The following is an 18,999-nucleotide window of genomic DNA, read 5'->3' as shown; positions in this document are numbered from 1 at the left end:
AATATTTCAGAGACATACTATGCATCAAAATGTAGGCCTGGGTCTTGTGATTCTCACAATATAAAGCTCTACGGTGTAGGATTTATAGTTTTTAAACTACAACCGTTTGAATACGCCAGTGAAGTGAGCAAGTTGGAGCAGTTTGTTTTTAACCGCTCTTCTCTGCCCTTGCTGTAGAGTGAGTTGCCATAGGAACCCAGGTGTGTGAGCAGGCAGCAGAGTGACAAGCCGCTCCCCCCAGTTTCTCCACCCACTCCAATTGTAGACTACTGGTGGAGGCAAGAACACTTCACACAATTTCCCCAGAAATTGGAGCTTTTCTAGTTTTTCTTGTTACTTTTTTATTCAGGTCTGCTTTATAGGTTTCAATGATCTCCCTACTTTCCTCAAGACTAATTCACTCCAAACCTGCTTTAGATTGCAGGCAAACTGCAGTTTCAGAACATTGTGTTCCATGAAATATGGGGGCCATTACTGGCCAAAAACATGATCTGAAACAAAAAAAAACAAACTTGCAACAAGTATCTAAATTGGAAAAAAGGTTTTATTGTTCCTAGTTAAAATGATAGAAAGCAATATATAACAAATCATGGTAGTGTTCATTTGAAAGAAAAACCCTCAAATGAGAGCTTACGCCAAACGGACACAAATGGCGGATAATTCTATACTGGAAGGTCATGTTAATGGAATTCAACCTGAATGAACAGAGCAATAAAAGGACTAGACCGTGTGCCTCTGTTCTCACTGAACAAACCAGCCATTTCCAGGGACGGCTATACAGAATGGCATCTATCTAAACATGGATAGGGACGCTGTAAATGATTTCTGTGAAATATTTTATAGGTCGATGATGCAGCCATCAACTAACACAATTCAACACCGAATCCCCATTCCAATGGCCATAAATGTCCCAAAGGTGCCACCGCTTTGCATCATGGTCTTTGCAACGCCGCCAAAAAGTTCTCGTCCTCTCATTCCAACTCTGAAAGAGAAAAAAGGTGACATCAATGCTACGTGTCTGCTATACACAACTCTGCTACTCTCCATGTTCAGTTAAAGAGCAGCTCCGATCAAGAAAATAAATACCTGAACTGCTAACATGATGTTAAGCACTGGAAGATTTTACCCTCTTCACGACCAGGCCATTTTTTGCTATGAAGCACTGTGCTACTTTACCTGGCCATTGCGCGGTCATGCAACACTGTACCCAAATGAAAATTCATATAGTTTTTTATTTTACAGAAATAGAACTTTCTTTTGGTGGTATTTGATCACCACTGGGTTATTTAGTTTTTATTACATAAACAGAAAACATTTTGAAATAAAAAAATAAATAAATATATTATATATATATATATATATATATATATATATATATATATATATATACACACACACACACACACACACACACACACAGTTGCAAGAGAAAGTATGTGAACCCTTTGGGATTATGTGGAGTTTTGCATGAATTGGGCATAAAATGTGCTCTGAACGTCATCTAAGTCACAACAATAGAAGAACACAGTCTGCTGAACACAATACCGCACAAACATTAGATGTTGCCATGGTTTAATTGCACATAACATGTAAACATTCACAGTGCAGGGAGGAAAAAGTATGTGAACCTTTGGACTTAATAACTGGTTGACCCTCCTTTGGCAGCAATAACCTCAACCAAACGTTTCCTGTAGTTGCAGATCAGACCTGCACAACGATCTGGAGTCATTTTGGACCACTCCTCTTCACAAAACTGTTTCAGTGTAGCAATATTCTTGGGATGTCTGGTGTGAATCGCTCTCTTAAGGTCATGCCACAGCATTTCAATCGGGTTGAGGTCAGGACTCTGACTGGGCCACTCCAGAAGGCGTATTCTGTGCTGTTGCAGCCATTGTTTTGTTGAATTACTTGTATGCTTTGGGTCATTGTCCTGTTGCATCACCCATCCTCTGCGGAGCTTCAGTTGGTGGACAGATGGTCGTACGTTTTCCTGCAAAATGTCTTGATAAACTCTGGAATTCATTTTCCCATCAATGACAACAATCCGTCCAGGCCCTGAGGCAGCAAAGCAGCCCCAAACCATGATGCTCCCTCCGCCATGTTTTACAGTGGGGATGAGGTTTTGATGTTGGTGTGCTGTGCCTTTTTTTCTCCACACATAGTGTTGTGTGTTCTTCCCAAACAACTCAATCTTGGTTTCATCTGTCCACAGTATATTTTGCCAGTAGCGCTGTGGAACATCCAGGTGCTCTTTTGCAAACTTTAAACGTGCTGCAATATTCTTTTTGGACAGCAATGGCTTCCTCCGTGGTGTCCTCCCATGTACTCCATTTTTGTTTAATGTTTTCCTTATTGTAGATGTGTCAACAAAAATGTTAGCATGTGCCAGAGATTTCTGTAGGTCTTTAGCTGACACTCTGGGATTCTTCTTTACCTCATGCAGCATTCTGCACTGTGCTCTTGCAGTCATTTTTACAGGACGACCATGCCTAGGGAGAGTAGCAACAGTGCTAAACTTTCTCCATTTGTAGACAGTCTGTCTTACCGTGGACACATCAACATCAAGGCTTTTGGAGATACTTTTGTAACCCTTTCCAGCTTCATGCAAGTCAACAATTCTTGATCGTAGGTCTTCTGAGAGCTCTTTTCTGCGAGGCATGGTTCACATCGGACAGTGCTTCTTGAAACCAGTAAACCCAAAACAGGTGTGTGTTTTTTAAGGGCAGGACAGCTGTCAGCAACACATCCAATATCATCACACTGATTGGAGTCAAGGTTGGCTCACTCCTGGCTCCAATTAGCTCTGAGAGAAGTCATTAAGCTAGGGCCTCACATACTTTTTCCTCCCTGCACTGTGAATGTTTACATGTTATGTGCAATTAAACCATGGCAACATCTAATGTTTGTGTAGTATTATGTTCAGCAGACTGTGTTCTTCTATTGTTGTGACTTAGATGACGTTCAGAGCACATTTTATGCCCAATTCATGCAAAACTCCATGTAATCCCAAGGGGTTCACATACTTTTTCTTGCAACTGTATACACACACACACACACACACATATATACACACACACATATATATATCTTAATGAATTTAAGCCAAAATGTTTTCTGCTGTATGTCTTCGGTAAAAAAAAAACAAAACAAAACAAAAAGGAAAGACATCCCAATACGTGTATATTAATTTGTTGACTTGAAAGTTATAGCATCTACAAGCTATGGAATGTATACTGGAAGTTTTACTTTTTTTTTATAGTACTAATGGCGGCGATCAGCAACTTATAGTGGGACTGTAATAGTGCGTTGGACAATCTGACACTTTGTGGGAACTGACTGACACGAATACATAGTGGTACACCGAAATGAAAATTCTGGTGTTGAAACCGAAAATTCAGGATGCACCTGGCCGAAAACCGAAATAGACAGTTTTTAAAAATGAATATATTTTTCAAACACAATTTTTTTGGAAAAAAAAACAAAAAAACAAAACCCCCCAAAAACCACAATATATAGACACCTCAATTTTTTGGTAAAATATGAAAGATAATGTTACACTGAGTAAATCGATACAAAACATGTCACACTTTAAAATTGCGCATGCTCATGGAATAGCATCAACTATGGTACTTAATCTCCATGGATGACGCTTTAAAAATTTTCTACAGGTTACCAGTTTAAAGTTACAGAGGAGGTCTAGTGCTAGAATTATTGCTCGGACATTCGTGGCGACACCTCACACGTGTGGTTTGAACACAGTTTATACAGTCATGGCCGAAATTGTTGGCACCCTTGATATTTCTCCAGGAAATCATGTATTTCTCACGAAACGTATTGCATTAACACATGTTTTGCTATACACATGTTTATTCCCTTTGTGTGTATTGGGACAAAACAAAAAAAGGGAGGAAAGAAAGCAAATTCGACATAATGTCACACAAACCTCCAAAAATGGGCTGGACAAAAGTATTGGCACCCTTTCACAACTGCGGATAAATAAGAATGTTACAAGCATGTGATGCTCCTGTAAACTCACCTGGGGCAAGTAACAGGTGTGGGCAATATAGAAATCACACCTGAAAGCAGATAAAAAGGAGAGACGTTCACTTAACCTTTGCATTGTGTGTCTGTCTGTGCCACACTAAGCATGGACAACAGAAAGAGGAGACGAGAACTGTCTGAGGACCTGAGAACCAAAATTGTGGCAAAATATCAACAATCTCAAGGTTACAAGTCCATCTCCAGAGAACTAGATTTGCCTTTGTCCACAGTGCGCAACATTATCAAGAAGTTTGCAACCCATGGCACTGTAGCTAATCTCCCTGGTCGTGGACGGATGAGGAAAATTGATGAAAGATTGCAACGCAGAATAGTCCGGATGGTGGATAAGCAGCCCCAAACATGTTCCAAAGACATTCAAGCTGTCCTGCAGGCTCAGGGAGCATCAGTGTCAGCGCGAACTATCCGTCGACATTTAAATGAAATGAAACGCTATGGCAGGAGACCCAGGAGGACCCCACTGCTGACACAGAGACATAAAAAAGCAAGACTACAGTTTGCCAAAATGTACTTGAGTAAGCCAAAAGCCTTCTGGGAAAACGTCTTGTGGACAGATGAGACCAAGATAGAGCTTTTCGGTAAAGCACATCATTCTACTGTTTACCGAAAACGGAATGAGGCCTACAAAGAACAAAACACAGTACCTACGGTAAAATATGGTGGAGGTTCAATGATGTTTTGGGGTTGTTTTGCTGCCTCTGGCACTGGGTGCCTTGACTGTGTGCAAGGCATCATGAAATCTGAGGATTACCAAAGGATTTTGGGTCGCACTGTAGGGCCCAGTGTCAGAAAGCTGGGTTTGCGTCCAAGATCCTGGGTCTTCCAGCAGGACAATGACCCCAAACATACGTCAAAAAGCACTCAGAAATGGATGGCAAAGAAGCGCTGGAGAGTTCTGAAGTGGCCAGCAATGAGCCCAGATCTAAATCCCATTGAACACCTGTGGAGAGATCTTAAAATTGCTGTTGGGAAAAGGTGTCCTTCCAATAAGAGAGACCTGGAGCTGTTTGCAAAGGAAGAGTGGTCCAAAATTCCGGGTGAGAGGTGTCAGAAGCTTATTGATGGTTATAGGAAGCGACTGATTTCAGTTATGTTTTCCAAAGGGTGTGCAACCAAATATTAAGTTAAGGGTGCCAATACTTTTGTCCAGCCCATTTTTGGGGTTTTGTGTGACATTATGTCATATTTGCTTTTCTGCCTCTGTTTTATATTTGTTCCAATACATACAAAGGGAATAAACATGTGTATAGCAAAACATGTGTTAATGCAATACCTTTTTTGTGTGAAATACTTGATTTTCAGGAAAAATATCAAGGGTGCCAACAATTTCGGCCATGACTGTATATTTGGCGAGTGGCCCACATATGCGTTCACCACTACGCACGAGAGCACTTTAAACTTTTTTTTTCTACACTGCCCCTTTAAAAAATGTTTTTTAAATCACTTGTATCCCTATCACAATGAATGCATGCATCCCTTGTGATAGAAATAAGCAGTGACAGGTCCTCTTTATGGAGAGATATTGGGACAATAAGACCCCACATCTCTCCTCTACAATGTAAAGCATTAGATCAAACAAAAACAAAAAGAAAAAAGGCCTTGTTTACAAAGTGCCGGAACTGCAAGTGACGTAGTGATGTCACTCTGGTCCTCCAGGGGCATAGAGATGAGTGGAGGCCATCTTTTCTTCACTTATTGCTTTGCCCAGCGCCGGGATCGTTCGATGACTTCTCAGGCTGAGAACCATCGAGGGGCGCTGAGGAGCAGCAGCGGGTGCTGTTATTTTTTACACCTGTATCGGTGCTTATTTTCATATTGGTCAAAAGGCAGATGGGGGTGTTTTCAGCCAAAATGTTTCAGCCACTGAAATCTCGCTGCATCCCTACTAATACAGTGATCAGTGCTAATAATAGTGTTCCTGTACTAACGACACTGGCTGAGAATGGGTTAACATCTAGGAGCAATCAAGGATTTGTGTGCCTAACAAGTGTTAAGTGTGTACCAGGGGCGGACTGACAGCTCATGGGGCCCCCGGGGAACAGGGGATCATGGGGCCCCTGTGTCCTTGCCCAAACTCAAAAAAGCCTATGAAAAAGGTACCAGGGGCATCTCATGGGGCCCCCTACTGACCCCAGGCCCTCGGGCAGTGCCTGAGTTTCCAAATGGTCAGTCTGCCCCTGGTGTGTACTGTGTGCTGCTTTTTACTACACATTGATTTGTTTCTTTTCCCTGCTTTGCAAAATGATCATTCTGTCTGTAAAAAGCCCTGTGTTGTTTATCAACACAAGGCTCAAGGCTGGGATTCGACACAGCCAGTCGGCAGAGCCCAGCCATAAATCAGAGGTCGGGATCTGATGACAAACTCCCGCTGTGTCAAATCACAGGAGAGTAGGCGGGCGGGGACACGCATATACACCCGAAAAAACCAATGATGTACCAGTACTGTACCTGCAGTATATGTACTCTGGTGGCTCGGCAAACGGTTATAGTCAGATAGTCCCGTCACCCTTAAAGTGGAACTAAACTCATCTCCACTTGCCAGAGATGACATCTGTACTCCAAATTCTTCCAGGTTCAGGATCTTTGGCCATTTCAATGGTCGGGCTGACATAACTCTCACGCAGGCACACAGGATTTAACTCATTCATTCTCTGAGGCATGCCAAGAATGTTCACTAAGGTAAAATCAAATGCTTTTAGAAAGGGCATAGGAGGGATCTGGGGTCTTACTGACCCCAGATCACTCCATAAAGATTACCTGTCACTGCCTATTGTGTCACAAGGAATGTTTACATTCCTTGTGACAGCAATAAAAGGGAGAAAAAAGATGCAAATAAATAAAAGCAACAGTGTAAAAAAAATAAAAAAAATAAAATTATATATATATATATATATATATATATATATATATATATATTTATTTTTTTAAAGCATCCCCATCCACCTGTGCTCGCACACAAAGGCGACTGCATTTGTCAGTCCTACGTGCATGCAAACAGCGATCATCCCACACGTGAGGAATCACTGCGATCGTCAGATCATGGACTGTAATTCTAGCACCAGAACTCCTCTGTAAATCCAAAGTGGTAACCTATGAAGGCTTTTGGGTAGTCGCCCATGGGTAGTAAAATTTACATAGTTTGTTGCCATCGCACGGGCAGGCACATTTTTAAAGCGTGACATAATCAGGATCTATTTACTCGGCCTAACATCATCTTTATCAGAAAACTGGGTTACAGATTGTGTTTTTTTGCATTTAAATTGCGCTTGAAAACCGCAAATTTATTCTCTACAGCCCCTGCTTTTAAAAACAAATGATTAAAAAAAAAAAAATGATCTATCTATATCTCTCTCTCTTTCTATCTATTCCATATTTATCTCTCTCTCTATCCATCCATCCATCCATCTATCTATCTCTCTCTCTATCCATCCATCCATATCTCTATCTATCTATTCCATATCTCTCTCTCTCTCTCTCTCTCTCTCTCTCTCTCTCTCCATCTATCTATCTATTCCATATCTCTCTCTCTGTCTCTCTCTCTCTCTCTCTCTCTCTCTCTATCTATTCCATATTTATCTCTCTATCTATCTATCCCATATCTCTCTCTCTCTCTCTCTATCCATCCATATCTCTATCTATCTCATATTTATCTCTCTCTCTAGCCATCTCTCTCTCTCTCTATATCCATCTATCTATCTATTCCATCTCTCTCTCTCTCTCTCTCTACCTCTATCTATCTATCTATCTATCTATTCCATCTCTCTCTCTCTCTCTCTATCCACCTCTATCTCTATCTATCTCATATTTATCTCTCTATCTATCTATTCCATATTTCTCTCTCTCTCTCTCTCTCTCTCTCTATCTATCCATATCTCTATCTATCTATCTATTCCATATCTATCTATCTATTCCATCTCTCTCAATCCATCCATATCTCTATCTATTCCATATCTATCTATCTATTCCATATTTCTCTCTCTCTCTCTCTCTCTCTCTCTATCCATCCATATCTCTATCTATTCCATATTTCTCTCTCTCTATCCATCCATCTATATCTATCTATCTAATGTTTGGGGATCCATTTGGGGAACCTTTTCTAGCAAAGATTAAAAAACATTAAAAAGTTTAAAGCTGTCATAGAGCCCCTTTCCTTTTTAAAAGCACATCTGCCTAATAAACAGCAACCCTTCAGATTTTCCATCCTGAAAAAAAAAAAAATTGTACATTTTTTTTTTTTCAGGACAAGTAGACTGTCATGAGGGACATGTAGATTGGGACCCCAATTTGGTCCTTAGAAAAGTAGTTTTTTTAATAAAATTTCCACACCCCTGATGCACATAGGATACAGTGGCAAGGGATATAATTTCATATTTATTTTCACTCAGCAACACATATTCATTTTTTATTTTTACTTGAACCATTTTTGTTGCTGGTCTCTACTGTTTCTGTTTGAGAGCTCTGCACAACTAGACACCAGATTCTAAATAAAGCTGCTGCTCAGTCCAGAGTCCCAAAAGGTAATATTTGCTTTTTGTGGACTCTCATCTCAGAAAGAAAACCGCTCATTTGTTTTGTTTGCTTACCTTAAACAGGAGAACGTGCCAAAGAGTGCCCCGGCTGCCATGCCCACTGTGCAACCCATCATGAAGCCCATCTTTATTCTGTCAAAGCAGCTGGGCTGTGACTGCCCATAAGGTCCACCTACAGTAACCGGCATCTGCAGGAGAGCAAGCCTGTTAATATTTATCAATCTGAGCAAAATAAGACATATCAGCATTTCCTGAAACCATGAGCCCGATGGATTTACTGAAGGAGCTGAGAATCTTCACTAAAAATGAATATTCACTAACTGAATTGTGAATATTCAATAATTAAAATGAATTTCTACACAATTTTTTTGAGAGAAGATTGACAATTCCTTTAGTAAATCAGCCTCAATCTATCAGATAAGTTTGGATATAAATGCACAGCAAAGAGCAGAACAAAACTCTTCATTAAAGCTGAATGCTGGGATTAAAAAAAAACAAAAAAACACTTGCAATGGGCCACCCTGCAATGCAAGAATTAAAATGTTCATTAAAGTGGAAGAAAAGCAGAACTATAACTATTCTTAAAAATGTTCCCTCCCCCCTTCTCCCATCTACCTTGCATACAGGGCCTTGGATAAGGGGGTACCACCAGCCCTTCTGAAGGGGACCCAGACAGCTGGGTGAATAGGATGCAGGCAGGGAGGGTGATCGGCTTAGCAGGGTGGCAATTACTGGAACCAATTCCCTGTATGCCTGAACACCCGTCAGCTTTACCCGACGATCGCCAAGTTCCTGCTGGGAAATGCAGGCCGGGACCCAGTGATTGACATCCCCAGCTGCCAATAGCAGCGCGGGTAGGGCGGTGCACAGCCCCTATCCGGAAATGTAAATCACATATATATGCACGTGAGCAGGGGCGGACTGACCATTTGGGAACTCGGGCACTGCCCGAGGGCCCAGGGTCAGTAGGGGGCCCCATGAGATGCCCCTGGTACCTTTTCATAGGCTTTTTTGGGTGTGGGTGAGGACACAGGGGCCCCATGATCCCCTATTGCCCCGGGGCCCCATGAGTTGTCAGTCCGCCCCTGCACGTGACTTTGCGCAGCCCTGCTGCCCTGTAGTAGTACTTCTGCTATAGGGTGGCAGGCAAACAGTTAAAATATTTTATTGTTAATAAAACAGAAATGAAAAAGAGGCAAGAAAACAATAGTTGGAGGGAGAAAGGGAAGGATTGGATGATTAGGGTAAATAGAGGGTTAAATAGACAAACCTTTAAAAAAATGAATTTCTCACTTGCTGTTCGGCCATTGTATATAATCGGCCAGACAGTGGCACTCCAGGGGCGGGTTGCCGTTCATAAACGGCGCCCGCCATTTTGGACTGGGAGTGCGCAGCACCGCGATCCGGTGAACACCGATCACCATACGGGACCTCTGTGTGAGGTCCCGATCATGTGATCACTGATTGGCCAATCAGTGATCACATGCAGAATAGTACGCAAGATGTCACTTGTGACATCATTGCTTACTACGTGTGAAATCTGTGAATGATCACAGAGGTCACATGGTACAAGGCTATTCACAACAGCCTTGTACCATGTGACAAACTGACCAATCACAGCTCACACAGTATTTCTCAATGGCTGCAAGAATGCAGCCAGAGAGAAGGAGAAATGATTGCTTACTGCTTACAGCGTTTATGGGTGTAAAAGCAATCAGTGTAAAAAAACAACAAAAAAAAAAAATCGTCATCACCCCCCACAATGGTGACACTGTACTGCTAGAGTGACAGTATGTAAAAATAAAAAAATATATAAAAATGTAAAAAATGTTTTAAAAAATTATATTTTTTGGTTATAAACTAATTTGGGTTATTTTTTTTACTAAAAAGATAACTGAATAAATTTTGGCCAAGATTTATGAAGAAAGATTATTTATTTGCAAAATTTTATAAGAAAAACACTTTCAAAATTTTTTGACTTTTTCATTTATATAGCAAAAAAAAATAAAAATCCCAGTGGTGAATAAATACCACCAAAATAAAGCTTTATCGGTCTAAAAAAATGCTAAAAAATCCATGAGTGCAGTGTTGCATGACCGTGCAGTTGTCAAAGTATGACAGCACTGAAAGCTGAAAATTGGCCTGGACAGGAAGGGGGTAAAAGTGTCCGGACAGGAAGTGGTTAAGTGACAGTAACTGCAGATTGAAGATCCACCTTTTATTTACAGAGAAATAAACAGAGTAGATACAAAAGTATACAAATGTTACTTTGTGGCCATCAACACTGTTCAGACCGGAAATGGAGGGATACAGAGTCACATGATCTTGTGTTTTGACTAGCAGCTGCTAGTGTTGCTGAGGATAGTCCAGTGTCCTTAAAGGGGAGCTCCACCCAAAAGGGGAAGTTACGCTTTAAGCCTTCGTCCACCGCTCCCCATTAAGTATTAGGGAGTGGGGGGGGGGGGGGGAGTGGGGGGGTACCCGAATTTGACAGGTACCCACTTCTGCTGCGATCAACTAGGTCAGTGGTCGGCAAGCCGCGGCTCTTTACAAACTTTAATGCGGCTCTTCTGTGTGCTGGGCGTCCGCTCCCCTCCCTCCTCTCGGGCGGCCGCCCCAAAAGTCAGGACTCTGCAGCTAGCCCAGCAATGGGCAAACTACGGCCAGGCGGACCTTTTAATCCGGCCCGCGGAGCGTGGCAAACATTGGCTGTCAGGATGTAGGCGGGGCAGCGTGACGAACTCCTCTCACAGTCCGCCCTGAAGACCGGAACGGCGCGGGAACACGGCGAGAGGAACGCGCGGAGCAAAGGTAAGTGAATTGACACAATATGGGGAATGAATTACTATAGGGGGGATGAATTACTATATGGGGGATGAATTACTATATGGGGGATGAATTACTATATGTGGGATGAATTACTATATGTGGGATGAATTACTATATGGAGGATGAATTACTATATGGGGGTTGAATTACTATATGTGGGATGAATTACTATATGGGGGATGAATTACTATATGGGGGATGAATTACTATGGGGGATGAATTACTATATGGGGGATGAATCACTATATGGGGGATGTATTACTATATGGGGGATGTATTACTATGGGGGATGAATCACTATATGGGGGATGTATTTTCAGTTTTAAAAATGTGGCTCTCAAAATAAATTTCAATCGTGGTTTTGGCGAGATTTGGCTCAGTTGGAAAAAAAAAGGTTGCCCACCACTGAACTAGGTGATCAGAAGTGAAAGTTGTCCTCCTCCCCCCCCCCCCCCCCCCCCCGTAGTTTTCTGGGACACGCGATAGGTCCCAGAAGACTTTGGGACCTTGCACAAGGCACAGCGCTGCTCACGCATGCGCACTGGGCACCCGGCTGTGAAGCCGCAAGCTGTCAAAGCCGGGTGACCACACTGAAGATGTTGGCGTGAGAAGACGGCCGGTGAAAACATCTGTGGTGAGGCCACTGCTGGACCGAGGGACAGGTAAGTGGCTGTATTTTAAAAGTCAGCAGCTACGGTTTTTGTACCTGCTGACTTTTTTTTTCTTCAACTGGAACTCTTGTTTTAATTAAAAGAAGTCCAGCCAAAGCTGATTTGTTTGTTCTGCACTCCGGTGACCCATTTCCTGCCAACAGAAGGCTAAAGCTCGCTGCTGGCTGATGTCACTCAGCCGGTCCAGGCTGCTGAAGGATTGCAACCATGCAGTTGGGATCCACCCAAAAGTGATCCGCCTGAGCCAGCTGCTCCCATCCCCTCCACAGCCCAGCACTCCAATGAGGGAGAGGGAAGACACTGACAGTCACTGCTTTCTTCTCAGAGCGGAGGGGAGAACGGAGCGATCAGTAGTGTATGATCGCTCAGGTCTCACCCTTAGAGCCGACCGGGGACAGATGCAGCACAGAATCAATGCTGCATCCACGCAGGCAAGTAGGATTTAAAAATACTTCTCTGTAATTAAAGTATAACTGAAGGCAAACCTTTTTGTTTTGAGTGGAGAGGAGTGGAGAGGGGTTAGGAAGAAAAAAAAAAAATAATCACAATTTTTGGGTTGTGACTAGAGATGGGAGAAAAAAAAAAAAAGGAAAAATTGGGAAAAAAACTTTCTTTATTAAATGTTTTTGACAAAAACAAAAAATGGCTAGAAAAATCCCAGGTCACCATGGTGACTATAAACTGCGTCCTGGCGCCTGGATTCACACATTGTGTAATGAAATTGAAATGTCATTCTGGTTTCTGTGCGATTTAAGTACAAGTGTGATTTTGGTGCGAATTCTCTCTCCTCAATTTCCTCCCACCGACTTCCATGCCTCCCAGCCACCCCCGTGCAGAAAAATCGCCTCCCAGCCACCTCCGTGCAGAAAAATCGCCTCCCAGCCACCTCCGTGCAGACAAATCGCCTCCCAGCCACCTCCGTGCAGACAAATCGCCTCCCAGCCACCTCCGTGCAGACAAATCGCCTCCCAGCCACCTCCGTGCAGACAAATCGCCTCCCAGCCACCTCCGTGCAGACAAATCGCCTCCCACCCACCTCCGTGCAGACAAATCGCCTCCCACCCACCTCCGTGCAGACAAATCGCCTCCCAGCCACCCCCATGCAGACAAATCGCCACCCAGCCACCCCCATGCAAGAATCGCCTCCCACCCAGTTCCGTGCAGACAAATCGCCTCCCACCCACCTCCGTGCAGAAAAACCGCCTCCCACCCACCTCCGTGCAGAAAAACCGCCTCCCACCCACCTCCGTGCAGAAAAACCGCCTCCCACCCACCTCCGTGCAGAAAAAGCGCCTCCCACCCACTTCCGTGCAGAAAAATCGCCTCCCACCCACTTCTGTGCAGAAAAAAACAAACAAACAATCGCCTCCCATTAGCAATCCCAATATACACTTATCTCTGCATGCCACTCGATCACTTGCGACTCTGGAACGCACCGCTACAAACACGACCTTTTCATAAGGGCTCGTTCACACTGGACTGTTTTTCCAACTCTTGCCAAACGCCCTTATAGCGCCCCACAAACGCCTATAATGAAGTCTGAACCGCGTCGCAAATGCCGGCCGGGCGTTTGCGGAGCGACACCCTAGACTAGAAGAGGAGGCTTCAACTCCTTCTGACTCGACCAGAGGCGTCCGTTTTGCCGCGACGCTAACGCTCCCGTGTGAACAGCACCATGTGCTGTAATGTGCAGAATTTTCCCAGGCATTTGGGAAACGGTAAAAACGCTTCCCAAACGCCTGTCTGCCGCTTGCTAACAAGGCTAGTGTGAACGTAGCCTAACGGCACTCAAAACGCAATGTGTGTGGATCGCATCTGTATGAACGACCTCAACAGGAACACACAACATCCAGCCTGTCATGCCAATCTGTGAGTTTGTAAACACATCCAGAATCACGCGTGTGAACCGGGCGGCTCCATTCATATCTGGGTGTTTTGGGATTGCGGCAGAATCGCAAAACGCAGAATCGGGTGCCATTATTTCCAAGGCAACTAAAACGTGTTGCGGTTTTGCCGTGATTGTCGCGGGGCAAGTTGCATCACGTGAAGTTTGTTGCTTAAAAGTCGCCTCGCCCCGGCCGCTGACAACCCATGCTATGCTGAAAATACAAAACGGTCTCCTAACTTTTTTTATTGGCCTCCTGTATTCATTGTGAATTTGTCAGTCCCTGCTTTTATACCCCCTGCACCTCACATTTCCAGTGTAACAAAATCACTTTCAAATTTTTTTTCCAATCCCCCACCAAAAAAATTTAATAAAAAAAAAAAAAGGGGGGGTTCCCTCATGGCTTCAAAGTTTGAGACCTCTAATTGTCCTCAGAACAGGAATAGAGGGGAAATTTAACATGGAGGACACTAAAGCCGGTGACAACCAGGGATTCCCTCACTTCCTGTCTTGGCTGTGGGACAGGAAGTGAAGGGAAATCTCCCCCATGGGACAAAAAAGCTGAGGGAAGTTTTAACCCTTCTCTACCCACTACTACATATACTTCATGGAGATGCAATGACCACAAAGAATTCTGAGCCCAGGAGCAAGCATGCCAATCGGGAGAGCTGACTTCACTTGCTGCATGCTTTTTCCCAGTCAACCCTTAAGCAGCCAGGAGGGATGCAATTTCAAAGGCAATGTCCGCCTCATAGTACATGGCTCCTTCTTGGGGAAGTTTTTAGGCAGCTAACCCACAGTCCGATGCTGACCACACACACTATACAATCTCCTTTAGATCTGCCACAGGGACATTTGCTCTCATATTGTATAGTATCGTTATATTGGATCGGATGGCGTAATGGGGGGGGGGAGGGGGGGCCGGCCGGTAAGCGTCCTTCATGTCTTGAGGCTCACCTCTGCAACCCCTTGTGTGCCCGATCCGCGCTCCTCCGATCACCTGTCCGCTCCAGGCCGCAGCACACTGATGACGTGTGGGTTGCCCCGCTGCCCCGCCCACCCCGGAAGCCTCAGCAAAGTGTCCGCCCACCTGGCCTGGGGTACTCGTTACACAACGAGCCAGGCAGTCCGCGGACGAGATGTTGTGTAAGACGGCGATACGGAGGCTGCTGGCGGCTGGAGGGTGCGGGAGAGTCCCGGCCGCCAGAGCCAGCCGTGAGGCGAGGACAGGTACTCCGTCTAGGCCTCGGCCTGGAGAGAAGGCCCAGATAGTGTGGCGGGGAGACATAGCAATGACAGCTGAGGGGGGCAGATCCGGGTATTCCTCCGTCTGTCTCTCCCCCCCCCATTCCTCCGTCTGTCTCTCCCCCCCCCTCATTCCTCCGTCTGTCTCCCCCCCCATTCCTCCGTCTGTCTCTCCCCCCCCCCATTCCTCCGTCTGTCTCTCCCCCCCCCCCCCATTCCTCCGTCTGCCTCTCTTCCCCCCCCCCCCCATTCCTCCGTCTGCCTCTCTTCCCCCCCCCCCCATTCCTCCGTCTGCCTCTCTTTCCCCCCCCCCCATTCCTCCGTCTGCCTCTCTTCCCCCCCCCCCCATTCCTCCGTCTGCCTCTCTTCCCCCCCCCCCATTCCTCCGTCTGCCTCTCTTCCCCCCCCCCATTCCTCCGTCTGCCTCTCTTCCCCCCCCCCATTCCTCCGTCTGCCTCTCTTCCCCCCCCCCATTCCTCCGTCTGCCTCTCTTCCCCCCCCCCATTCCTCCGTCTGCCTCTCTTCCCCCCCCCCCCATTCCTCCGTCTGCCTCTCTTCCCCCCCCCCCATTCCTCCGTCTGCCCCTCTTCCCCCCCCCATTCCTCCGTCTGCCCCCCCCTCTCATTCCTCCGTCTGCCCCCCCCCTCTCATTCCTCCGTCTGCCCCCCCCCCCTCTCATTCCTCCGTCTGCCCCCCCCCTCTCATTCCTCCGTCTGCCCCCCCCCTCTCATTCCTCCGTCTGCCCCCCCCCTCTCATTTCTCCGTCTGCCCCCCCCCTCTCATTCCTCCGTCTGCCCCCCCCCTCTCATTCCTCCGTCTGCCCCCCCCCCTCTCATTCCTCCGTCTGCCCCCCCCCCTCTCATTCCTCCGTCTGCCCCCCCCCCTCTCATTCCTCCGTCTGCCCCCCCCCTCTCATTCCTCCGTCTGCCCCCCCCCCTCTCATTCCTCCGTCTGCCCCCCCCCTCTCATTCCTCCGTCTGCCCCCCCCCCCTCTCATTCCTCCGTCTGCCCCCCCCCCTCTCATTCCTCCGTCTGCCCCCCCCCCCTCTCATTCCTCCGTCTGCCCCCCCCCCCTCTCATTCCTCCGTCTGCCCCCCCCCCCTCTCATTCCTCCGTCTGCCCCCCCCCTCTCATTCCTCCGTCTGCCCCCCCCCCTCTCATTCCTCCGTCTGCCCCCCCCCTCTCATTCCTCCGTCTGCCCCCCCCCCTCTCATTCCTCCGTCTGCCCCCCCCCTCTCATTCCTCCGTCTGCCCCCCCCCCCTCTCATTCCTCCGTCTGCCCCCCCCCCCTCTCATTCCTCCGTCTGCCCCCCCCCCCTCTCATTCCTCCGTCTGCCCCCCCCCCCCCTCTCATTCCTCCATCTGCCCCCCCCCTCTCATTCCTCCGTCTGCCCCCCCCCTCTCTCCGTCTGCCCCCCCCCTCTCATTCCTCCGTCTGCCCCCCCCCCCCTCATTCCTCCGTCTGCCCCCCCCCCCTCTCATTCCTCCGTCTGCCCCCCCCCCCTCATTCCTCCGTCTGCCCCCCCCCTCTCATTCCTCCGTCTGCCCCCCCCTCTCATTCCTCCGTCTGCCCCCCCCTCTCATTCCTCCGTCTGCCCCCCCCCTCTCATTCCTCCGTCTGCCCCCCCCCTCTCATTCCTCCGTCTGCCCCCCCCCTCTCATTCCTCCGTCTGCCCCCCCCCTCTCATTCCTCCGTCTGCCCCCCCCCTCTCATTCCTCCGTCTGCCCCCCCCCTCTCATTCCTCCGTCTGCCCCCCCCCTCTCATTCCTCCGTCTGCCCCCCCCCTCTCATTCCTCCGTCTGCCCCCCCCCTCTCATTCCTCCGTCTGCCCCCCCCCTCTCATTCCTCCGTCTGCCCCCCCCCTCTCATTCCTCCGTCTGCCCCCCCCCTCTCATTCCTCCGTCTGCCCCCCCCCTCTCATTCCTCCGTCTGCCCCCCCCCTCTCATTCCTCCGTCTGCCCCCCCCCTCTCATTCCTCCGTCTGCCCCCCCCCTCTCATTCCTCCGTCTGCCCCCCCCCTCTCATTCCTCCGTCTGCCCCCCCCCTCTCATTCCTCCGTCTGCCCCCCCCCTCTCATTCCTCCGTCTGCCCCCCCCCTCTCATTCCTCCGTCTGCCCCCCCCCTCTCATTCCTCCGTCTGCCCCCCCCCTCTCATTCCTCCGTCTGCCCCCCTCTCATTCCTCCGTCTGCCCCCCCCCTCTCATTCCTCCGTCTGCCCCCCCCCTCTCATTCCTCCGTCTGCCCCCCCCTCTCATTCCTCCGTCTGCCCCCCCCCCTCTCATTCCTCCGTCTGCCCCCCCCCCTCTCATTCCTCCGTCTGCCCCCCCCCCCTCTCATTCCTCCGTCTGCCCCCCCCCCCTCTCATTCCTCCGTCTGCCCCCCCCCCTCTCATTCCTCCGTCTGCCCCCCCCCCTCTCATTCCTCCGTCTGCCCCCCCCCCTCTCATTCCTCCGTCTGCCCCCCCCCCTCTCATTCCTCCGTCTGCCCCCCCCCCTCTCATTCCTCCGTCTGCCCCCCCCCCTCTCATTCCTCCGTCTGCCCCCCCCCCTCTCATTCCTCCGTCTGCCCCCCCCCCTCTCATTCCTCCGTCTGCCCCCCCCCCTCTCATTCCTCCGTCTGCCCCCCCCCTCTCATTCCTCCGTCTGCCCCCCCCCTCTCATTCCTCCGTCTGCCCCCCCCCTCTCATTCCTCCGTCTGCCCCCCCCCCTCTCATTCCTCCGTCTGCCCCCCCCCCCTCTCATTCCTCCGTCTGCCCCCCCCCCTCTCATTCCTCCGTCTGCCCCCCCCCCTCTCATTCCTCCGTCTGCCCCCCCCCCCTCTCATTCCTCCGTCTGCCCCCCCCCCCTCTCATTCCTCCGTCTGCCCCCCCCCTCTCTCATTCCTCCGTCTGCCCCCCCCCCCCTCTCTCATTCCTCCGTCTGCCCCCCCCCCCCTCTCTCATTCCTCCGTCTGCCCCCCCCCCCCTCTCTCATTCCTCCGTCTGCCCCCCCCCCCCTCTCTCATTCCTCCGTCTGCCCCCCCCCCCTCTCTCATTCCTCCGTCTGCCCCCCCCCCCTCTCTCATTCCTCCGTCTGCCCCCCCCCCCTCTCTCATTCCTCCGTCTGCCCCCCCCCTCTCTCATTCCTCCGTCTGCCCCCCCCCCCCTCTCTCATTCCTCCGTCTGCCCCCCCCCCCCCTCTCTCATTCCTCCGTCTGCCCCCCCCCCCTCTCATTCCTCCGTCTGCCTCTCTCTCCACCCCCCTCATTCCTCCGTCTGCCTCTCTCTCCACCCCCCTCATTCCTCCGTCTGCCCCCCCCTCACCATTCCTCCGTCTGCCTCTCTCTCCACCCCCCTCATTCCTCCGTCTGCCTCTCTCTCCACCCCCCTCATTCCTCCGTCTGCCCCCCCCTCACCATTCCTCCGTCTGTCTCTTCCACCGTGTTCCCCCCTCCTTTATTCCAAATTCCCCCTTTACTCCTCTCCCAGTGATGTCCAGTACATTTTAGATTTTAGTGAATCTCAGCAACTAGCATTTTCAGAAGGAGGCCAGCAATAAATAGCAGCCTCTGTGTGTCTCTCGGTTCTCCTTTCCTTTGACATATCGTCAGTAAACAAGCTGATGAATCCAAAGCAGACAGAACTGGGCGTCACCTTGAATGTTGATTGCATAACCTGATGGAGTTTGCTGAGTGTATTCAACTGAGTTATTTTGTTTTTCAGCAGACTGGCGTGATAGAATGTCCAAAGAGGATTCAGAGCTCAGACCACTGTACATGGATGTTCAAGCAACAACCCCAATG

At 48.5% G+C, this 18,999-nt stretch overlaps 2 protein-coding genes across 3 annotated transcripts in view; one reads left to right on the top strand and one right to left on the bottom strand.

The window, feature by feature from the left end:
* Nucleotides 1–526: 526 nt before the first annotated feature.
* ROMO1 (reactive oxygen species modulator 1) lies at nt 527–15,088 on the bottom strand. The gene is made up of 3 exons (XM_089673272.1): nt 14,931–15,088; nt 8,643–8,776; nt 527–982 (listed from the first exon to the last, which is right to left on the bottom strand). Exons 2-3 carry the CDS (start codon nt 8,774–8,776, stop codon nt 874–876), a joined length of 243 nt encoding a protein of 80 aa, XP_089529398.1. The 5' UTR covers nt 14,931–15,088; the 3' UTR covers nt 527–873.
* Nucleotides 15,022–18,999, top strand: part of NFS1 (NFS1 cysteine desulfurase) — a 34,016-nt gene continuing 30,038 nt past the window's right edge. Inside the window, exons 1-2 of one of the 2 annotated variants that reach the window (XM_089673271.1) lie at nt 15,022–15,203; nt 18,923–18,999. In XM_089673271.1, the coding sequence (XP_089529397.1) occupies nt 15,113–15,203; nt 18,923–18,999 (168 nt within the window). In that variant the 5' untranslated portion in view covers nt 15,022–15,112. Of the gene's footprint in view, nt 15,204–18,919 lie in introns of both variants that reach the window. The other variant, XM_089673270.1, reaches the window with a different exon arrangement.

This window comes from Staurois parvus, unplaced genomic scaffold (genome assembly GCF_062004578.1).
Source record: "Staurois parvus isolate SC_StPar_1 unplaced genomic scaffold, SC_StPar_1.0 ptg000137l, whole genome shotgun sequence".
Taxonomy (NCBI): domain Eukaryota; kingdom Metazoa; phylum Chordata; class Amphibia; order Anura; family Ranidae; genus Staurois; species Staurois parvus.
Note: the sequence above shows the minus strand (reverse complement) of the source record. Positions and strands in the feature narration are given on the sequence as shown.

Coding starts and splice junctions, on each gene's coding strand:
- ROMO1 (XM_089673272.1), bottom strand. CDS start 8,776: ATGCCGGTTACTGTAGGTGGACCTTATGGGCAGTCACAGCCCAGCTGC. Junction 983..8,642: donor GGCACGTTCTCCTGTTTAAG/GTAAGCAAACAA, acceptor TTTCTCTTTCAG/AGTTGGAATGAGAGGACGAG.